The 8,933-nt window shown below is 46.8% G+C and overlaps 1 protein-coding gene across 1 annotated transcript in view; it reads left to right on the forward strand.

Moving 5' to 3' along the window:
• NOVA2 (NOVA alternative splicing regulator 2) overlaps positions 1-8,719 on the forward strand; it is a 29,626-nt gene extending 20,907 nt beyond the window's left edge. Inside the window, exons 4-5 of the mRNA XM_070764890.1 lie at positions 2,651-2,817; positions 7,296-8,719. Of these exons, the coding sequence (XP_070620991.1) occupies positions 2,651-2,817; positions 7,296-8,312 (1,184 nt within the window). The 3' untranslated portion in view covers positions 8,313-8,719. The remainder of the gene's footprint in view (positions 1-2,650; positions 2,818-7,295) is intronic.
• Positions 8,720-8,933: the final 214 nt, after the last annotated feature.

Below are 8,933 nucleotides of genomic sequence, written 5' to 3' on the forward strand. Positions count from 1 at the left end.
CCAGGAGGAGACCCCCCCTGCTCCAAGGCCCCTTCCGGCTCTGTCCTAGTCTAAGGAGAGGAGACCCTCCCAACCAGTGGTGGGAGGGGCCTCTTCCTCCATTCCAGAGGTGCCGAGAAGCACATTCTGCACATGCTCAGGAGCACACGCCCATCTTAGCAGCAGCTTCCCATCAACCAGGAATGCCTGGCCCCTCCCAATAGAAGATGCTGTGGATTCCAATATGGGAGGTGGTGGTGGGGGGCTTTGTCCCAAATGCCTATTTTCCACACCTCCCCCCCCCCAGGCAGCTTCGGATGAGACCCTGGCAAAAGATGATTGGGCTCCCCCCCACACACACACAATCTGTCCAAGGCCACGTGGGCAAAGTGGTCCCCTCTTTTCATCATCTTCTGGTTGCCTTGGCGATAGCCTCCTCCTCCCCTCCCCCACCAAGCTGCCTCCTTTTTTGCTGATGAGGGGGTGCTGGTTGCCGTGGCAATGGGCCCTAGAGGCCAGCCACCATGGATTGGGAGGTGGCGGAGGGCGGGGAGAGCCACGGGGGTTGCCATGGCAATCACAAGCCGGGGAAAAGAAGCCGAGGAGGATGCGGGACCCATCGAGGGGATGGGGGGGATTGAGTGGGGGCCAGCCCTTTGGTGGAGAGTTCAGTCTCGTAGACCTCCTTATCTCCTCCGCCTCTTCAGCTCCCCTTCCTTCCTTCCTCCTCCTCCTTTTACTCCTGCTTTTCTTTCTCCTCTTCCTTTTTTCTTCCTCTTTTTCCTCCCTCCTTCTCTCCTCCTTTTCCTTCTCCCCCTTTTCCCCAGTATGACAATTAGCAGTTAATTTATACATCTTCTGCATATTAGTATTTCTCCTTCTCCTCCCTCCCTCCCTTCCTCCTGCTCCCCCTCCCCCTCCTCCCCCTCAAGGAAAGCGCCGTCCTTCCGCGCTGCAACTGCCTTCCATTGCCCACAAAGGCATCCTCCTTCCTTCCCCCTCGCTCGGCTCCTTCCCTGCGTCCTTTCCCTGAGGGTCAAAGCCCCTGCTTTGCATGGCCAAAATCCTAGCGACATTGGCTTCATCCTCATCCTCATCATCGCTAAATAAGAACCCGGCCAGAGAAGCAGGACTGCAGTGGGCGGGGCCAGGGTGCCCAGTGGGCGGGGCCCTGTCATCCCAAGGGCAAAGGAAGGAAGGGCCCTGGAACACAGCCAAAGCGAAGGGAATCCCAGGGAAAGAAAGGCCAGCCCATTGTGTCTTCCCCACACAAAAGAGAAGGCAGGCAAGCTGGACCGGCCATCTGGGGCCCCTAAAAACAGGATGGGGGGCCCAGAAACCTCAGACTGGGCAGGGGGCAGGGAAAATCCTTCTTTTTTGCAAAACCCTTGAATCCAGAACCCTGCGGGATGGATCGAGCGAGCAGATCCTCTTCCCGAATGCCTCCCATTCTTTGCTCTGACGTTTATTGACAGCTAGTCCTTGATTTACAGCCACATTTGCCCGCCTCCCCCGTTTCTATTGCTAAGCGAGGCAGCCGTGGTGAGTTTTGCCCCGGTGACCTTTCTTGTCACTGCTGTGAAGCGAACCTCTGCGTCATAAAGTTGCTGACATGGTTCAAATCTGGTTTTTTGCTTGTCGGAGAAGGACAATGCTGCTGCCGCCATAAATGCGGGTCAGTTGCCCAGCCTCCGAATTCTGATCACGTGGCCAAAGGGAGGCTGCAACGGTCATTAGTGCAAGAAACGGTCACTAATCGCTTTTATCAGTGCCGCTGTTCCTTCCAATGGTCACTGAAGAAACAGTCGTAAGTCGAGGACATTCCCGCATTAAATTGAGAGGCTGCCCATCACCCCATATGAGCCAAGGCGGTGCAGTGGTTAGAGTGCAGCACTGCAGGTAATTTCAGCTAACTGCTAGCTGTAGTTCAGCAGTTCAAATCTCACCACCGGCTCCAGGTTGAGCTCAGCTTTCCATCCTTCCGAGGTGGTCAAAGGAGGACCCAGATTGTTGGGGGCAAGAAGCTGACTCTGTAAACCCCTCAGAGAGGGCTCTAAAGCACTGTGAAGGGGTATATAAGTCTAAATGGGTGACCCCCTCACATCCTGGACACAAACTGTTTCAACTCCTGCCCTCAAAACGTCGCTACAGAGCCCTGCACACCAAGACAACTAGACACAAGAAGAGTTTTTTCCCCAAACGCCATCACTCTACTAAACAAATAATTCCCTCCACACTGTCAGACTTTCTATTAAATCTGCACTTCTATTCTACTAGTTTTTTCTCATCATTCCTATCATCCTTTTCCTCCCACTTAGGACTGTATGACTGTAACGTGTTGCTTGTATCCTAAGATTTTTATTAATATTGATTGTTTCTTCATTGCTTAGTTGACCCCTATGACAACCATTAAGTTTTGTACTTCATGATTCTTGACAAATGTATATTTTTCTTTTATGTACACTGAGAGCATCTGCACCAAAGACAAATTCCTTGTGTGTCCAATCACACTTGGCCAATAAAGAATTCTATTCTATTCTATTCTATTCTAAATGCTCATCCCTCCAAGCCGAGACCCATTCCAGGAAAAGGCCCCCAGCTGACTTCAACTCTTTCCAGACCTGTCGAGTCTCATTTTAAAATGTGATTTCCCCCCCCCCACTCCATGCAGGGACCACGGAACGGGTATGCCTGGTTCAAGGCACCGCCGAAGCCCTCAACGCCGTCCACAACTTCATTGCCGAGAAGGTTCGAGAAATCCCCCAGTCGGTAGTGAAACCCGAGTCTGTCAATATCCTGCAGCCACAAACCACCATGAACCCCGATCGAGCCAAGCAGGTGAAGAGCGGTGGATGTTTTGTACTGGGAGGGTGGGTTTCAATTACTGCGGGGAAATGTATAATTTGTGACAGGGGAGAACAGGAGGCCTCTGGGAGATTAGAATGAAGGGCATTTTGCTTAATTTGTCCCAAATCTGCAGCTCTTCAAATGGATTGAGACCAGAGGGGGTTTTGCCAACTTTAAGTTGAGTGGATTTCAACTCCCAGAATTCACCAGCCAGCCATGCTCCTGTTACCATGCTGGGTGGGGAATTCTGGGAGTTGAAGTCCACCCATCTTAAAGTTGCCAAGTCTAAAAAACCTGGATGAGCCCACAATTCCCATCATCCCCAGACTAGCAAAATTGGAGGAGTGGTGTAATCCAACACATTTAGATGCTATCGGATTCTGCCACAGTGTTATTATTTGAGAAAGGTTCCTTTTTCTTTTTTGCTCCCGTTACTTTACCAGTTCATTGGTTGCAAAATATTGGAAGTCTAAAGGTGAAGCAAATATCCACCCAACATGTTACGAAGACTTTTCATCGCCCCTCGTTTTCATTCAGCTTTTCCCAAGCACGTAACCTTCCGACCATGGGCTATTTTTTACCGTTTTGCTGGTACAGCCGAGAGTCACCTGGGAGACGTAGTGCTTTTTTGGATCTTTAATTGATGATTAAACACTGCAGAGGGCTGTCAAACTAAGACTTCGAGAAGCCTATAGAAAGAGTTCTATTATTTGCTACATTTGAAAAGGGATCTAAATTCAGGCTCCTCGCGTGGACTGACAATCAGGTGTTTTCAAATATAAATTCCAACGGATTCTTTCTGAGAGATATTTAAAATAGTCCTCCGTTTCTCCTGCATTAATAACCTGGGCCTGTTACATTTCAGCAATGCATATTTTTATTGATTGATTAAATTTATAAGCCACCCATCTCACTATCTTGAGAGTGATTCTGGGCAACTTATAGCGCAATAAAATAAGAATATAAAAACATATTTATCAGTGTAGAAACACTTAAAAGTACTGGAATTCAATAGAAGAAAAGGATAAAAACCTTTCAAAAAATTGGGGCCTGATGCTTTCTGTTCTCCAAATCGAACCTTTAAAAGATGGTTAAACCATCACATGGGCGGCAAATAAATTTGATAAATAAATAAAAATAAAATAGGTCAACACAAATTCAAAAATGCAATCTGTTTAAACAAAGCTTCTGTTTAAACAAATAAACAGCCCCAAATAAATTCATGTTTGTATCAAAAGGGAGCTGGATAGAGAAAGATTGATGTTTTTCCTATTTCCAGAAGAAAATGCCTTGAAAAACTATGAGGTGATCTCTCTCTCTCTCTCTCTCTTTCTCTCTCCCTTCCTTTTCCTTTCTCTCTCTCTCTTTCTTTTTTCTCTTTCTGTCTCTCTTCCTGTTTTTTTCTCTTTCTCTTTCTCTCTCTCTCTTTCTCTCCCTCCCTCCCTCTCTCTCTCTTTCTCTTTCTTTCTCTCCCTCCCTCTCTCTCTCTCTCTCTTTCGTTCTTTCTTTCTCTCACTCTCTCTCCTTTGCCATTCAAACTTCATGTACACAGAAGGGATGGGATCACAGGTCTGCATTATCCCTGGATTGTTGCTATGACAGCCAGTTGTGGGTTGTGGCTACAAGCCAGGAACAAAGATGATGCCACATTTACACAGGAGTCAGGAATGTGGTACAGAACTCACTTTATCTGACCGCCTGGATAGATGTGGAAAGAGAGAAAGTGCTTCTTAAATACAACCTTGACTCCTAAAGATAGCTTTCCTCTTTCAAGCTTTGCAACCTTTCCCCCACATTCTTTTGAAATGTTTTAATTTTTTTAAAAAAAAATATCCTGCCTTTATTAATTTGGAAATAACTCAAGGCTACAAACATACCTAATACTCCTTTGTTCTCATGTTTTTCTCACAACAACAACCCTGTGAGGTGGGTTGGGCTAAGAAACCCCTTGGGGATTGACCCAAAGTCACCCAGTTGGCTTTCAATAATATGATAATGATAATAATAATGATAATAATAATAATAATAATAATAATAATAATAATAATAATAATTTATTAGATTTGTACGGGGAAGCTGGATTCACTAAACAACTGCAACAATTTCCTTAACAAAATGTGACAAGAACAGTCATTAAATGGAGCAAAACTCACTTAACGAATGTCTCACTTAGCAACATAAATTTGGGGCTCAACTGTGGTTGTAAGTCAAGGCCTACCAGTATCCACTTCAATCTCCAGAGCCAACAGCATTATTAACGAAACACCCACAAGCACCCCCAAACACACAGACCCACGATCTCATTCAAGGCCCCACACATTTCATCATATCTGAATTATATCTGAATCCTAGGAGTCTAACTTAATCCCCATGTACATCCAGTGCCTTCTGACTCAACCCGTGTACATTCAGCCGTTCGGCAGAGGCCCTGCCAAAATTCACTGCACGTCGGCTTGTCTTCCAAAGTCACCATCCCGGGCAACAATCAAACAGCAAATGCAATCTTCTAGTCCTCATGCATATTTCATATTTCCCCCTCCTTGTCGGGAAAGGGCACATGAGGTTCTGGCTATAAGTAGAACAAGTTTTGCTTTCCTCTCATGTGTGCATTTGGGCGTGTGTGTGTGTGTGTGTGTGTGTACGCTCAGACGGAGATTTCACTTTCTATCACATCTCAGATGGAACGCCTGGAGCCCAAACATGTCAAAACTTTCCTTGCCCCTCCCTTGAAGAGGGTCACAAGGCGGCCCAACCTAGAATTGTCCTCAATCTTGAAGGTTTCAATGGAAGGCGAAACGATGCTGTCCGTGGTGCTGAAGGCAGTTTTGCAATTACCGGTTTGGCAAATATAGAAGAACATAGGATGGGTTTTTTTTAAAAAAATAAATAAAAAGGGAGATGGGGAGAGGAAGAAAATTAATGGGCCTCCATTGTCTGTGGTTCATTTTATACAACTCTTAAACTTGCCCCTGACAAGACAAAGACAAAGCCTTTGTAATATTCCACACTTGGAATATTGCATCCAGTTTGGTTGCCATGGTGTAAAAAAAGATGTTGAGGCAGTGCTATGAATTGCAGAGAAAAGCAAAAAAGACGATTAGGGGATTGGAGGCTAAAACATGCAATGAACGGTTGCAGGAAACGGCATGGCCACTCTAGTGAAGGGAAGGACCATGGGGGACACGGTAGCAGCCTTCCAATATTTGAGGGGCTGCCACAGAGAGGAAGGAGAAAAGCTATTTTCCAAAGCACCTGAAGGCCTGATGAGGAACAATGGCTGGAAACTGACCATGGAGAGATTCAACCTAGAAATAAGGAGGAATTTTCCTGACAGTGAGAGCAATCAACCCATGGAACAAAAGTTGCCTTCGGAAGTTGTGGGAGCTTCATCTCTGGAAGCTTTCAAGAAGAGATTGGACTGACACCTGTCAGAAATTGTGTAGGGTCTTCTGCGTGGATGGGGGGTTGGACTAGATGACCTACAGGATTGCTTCCAACTCAGTCTGTTTTTTAAAAACCCTGGTTGAATGGATGGCAAAGGAGCTTAGAAAGCAGTGGATTTAGTTGTTGGCTTAGTGACTATTCAATGTCACAACGGCACTGAGAAAAAGGACATGACCATTGGAAAAGGGTCATGGTCCATGTGGTCATGCTGCAATGTCATAAGTGTAAAGTCAGTTGGGAAGCCAGATTTATTTAATGGCTGTGCCACTAACATTGCAATGGTACTGATTCGCTTAACAACGGTGGCAAGATAGTTCAAAAAATGGGGCAAATATCGCGTAACAAATCTCTCACTTAGTGATCTACATTTTGGGCTCAACTCATAAGTCAAAGACTACCTATAGAAACCCTAAACCCATGTCAATGACACCTAATTGGTATTTTTGTTATGGGGACATGAAATTGTAATGAGGGGTAACCTGGAGGTCTGGACACACTAGTTCAGAAACACCCTGATCTCCCTATTTTTATTGCGTATGATGTCAGAAACAAATTGGATGAGAAAAGTATATATCTGTACTAACAGTAACGAGGATTGTCTTCGCACAATATTGGAAAAATGAAGAAACACCACAAGACGAAGCAATAATTAGGAAGATATTAGATTGTGCAGAAAGGGACTGACTTACATTGAAAATCAAACAGGAAGAAGATGTAGAATATTATCAAACATGGAACTTAGTTTACTAGGGGTTGGAAAAAAAGGGGTGGAGAGTAAGAATGGAATCTGTATTAAATTAATCTGTAGCAAATTAAATATCCACGTCACACAATGTTTATTAAGCACTAAGAAATGTAATTAATAGAAAATTACTGGTAATTTTAAAAAAAATTAAAAAAAGAAACAACATAATCCTAGTTTAGCCCATTTTAGCCCGTTGTGCCATCCCGCCCTGATGTAGAAGAGTTTTAGGAGTCACAATCTGAACTCAATGCTCTCCTCTCCTTTCCACCCCGAAATTCAGGCCAAGGTGATCGTCCCAAACAGCACAGCCGGGCTGATTATTGGCAAAGGCGGCGCCACCGTCAAAGCCATCATGGAACAGTCCGGCGCTTGGGTGCAGCTCAGCCAGAAACCTGAAGGCATCAACCTCCAAGAACGCGTGGTGACCATCAGCGGCGAGCCCGAGCAGATCCACAAGGCCGTTGACATCATCGTCCAGAAGATTCAGGAGGACCCGCAGAGCAGCAGCTGCCTCAACATCAGCTACGCCAACATCACCGGCCCGGTGGCCAACTCTAACCCAACCGGATCGCCCTACGCCAACTCTACAGACGTTCTACCTGCGGCTGCAGCTGCTGCCACCGCTTCAGGCTTGTTGGGCCACACCAGCCTGGCCGGCGTTGGCACCTTCCCAGCTGCCCTGCCGGGTTTTTCCGGTAACGACCTCTTGGCCATCAGCACAGCGCTCAACACCTTAGCGAGTTATGGATATAACACCAATTCTTTGGGGCTCGGCCTCAATTCAGCTGCCGCTTCTGGGGTCCTGGCCGCGGTGGCCGCTGGAGCCAACCCAGCCGCCGCGGCTGCCGCTAATCTCTTAGCTTCATATGCCAATGAAGCTTCTACGAGTACCACGGCCCCGGCCGGTGCAGTTGGCGCCTTCACCTTGGGCTCTTTAGCGGCGGCCACCGGGGCCGCCAATGGCTACTTAGGAACCGCCTCCCCGTTGGTGGCCAGCTCCTTCCTAGCCACTGAGAAGCTAGTGGAAAGCGCTAAAGATATGGTGGAGATCGCAGTGCCAGAAAACCTAGTAGGTGCCATTTTGGGCAAAGGCGGGAAGACGTTGGTCGAGTATCAGGAGCTGACGGGGGCCCGGATCCAGATTTCCAAAAAGGGGGAGTTTATTCCAGGTACCAGGAACCGTAAAGTCACCATCACCGGCACGCCAGCCGCCACTCAAGCCGCACAATATCTCATCAGCCAGCGAGTAACGTACGAGCAAGGAGTCCGGGCCACCAATCCGCAGAAAGTGGGCTAAGAGGAGGCCGAAGACGGAGGCTTTGGGGAGGGGAGGAATAGGTTCCGTCAGCCCTTTAACCATGAAAAATGGTAACCCCCATGACCCCGGCCCCTGCCCAGTGCCCGTCTCTCTGCCATACACACACACACACACACACACACACACACACACACACACACAGAGGCCCCCCCCTGATTGGGAAGCAGCCCATCATATTCTGCTGGACGTTTATTTCACCAACGGTGTGGCCTGATTGTATATATATTTCTCTCGGTCTCGATATATATATATATATACATATACATATACATACATGCATATATATATATATATATATGTATATGTGTATATATATATCTCGACGTTTTCTTTTTTTTAGTTGATGGATTTGAATAGAAAAAAAAAGATTTTTTTAAAAAAGAAAACAGTCCTCTTTCTTTCCCTCTCTGTTTCTGAGTCTCCGAACGAGTCCGATGGAGCCAAGACCCCCCTCCTTCTCTAGTTTTCTTTCCTCTCTTTGGGGGAGAGGGTAGATCAGCTTCGGGAATCTCTCGGTGGGCTCTCTTGGAATCCTCTTCCACCTCCACCCGGAGGGTAGATGATCAGGTTGGGTCTTCTTGGGAAGGAAACGGGGAAGGA

The sequence above is a fragment of the Erythrolamprus reginae genome, chromosome 11 (assembly GCF_031021105.1).
Source record: "Erythrolamprus reginae isolate rEryReg1 chromosome 11, rEryReg1.hap1, whole genome shotgun sequence".
NCBI classification, from domain to species: Eukaryota; Metazoa; Chordata; class Lepidosauria; order Squamata; family Dipsadidae; genus Erythrolamprus; species Erythrolamprus reginae.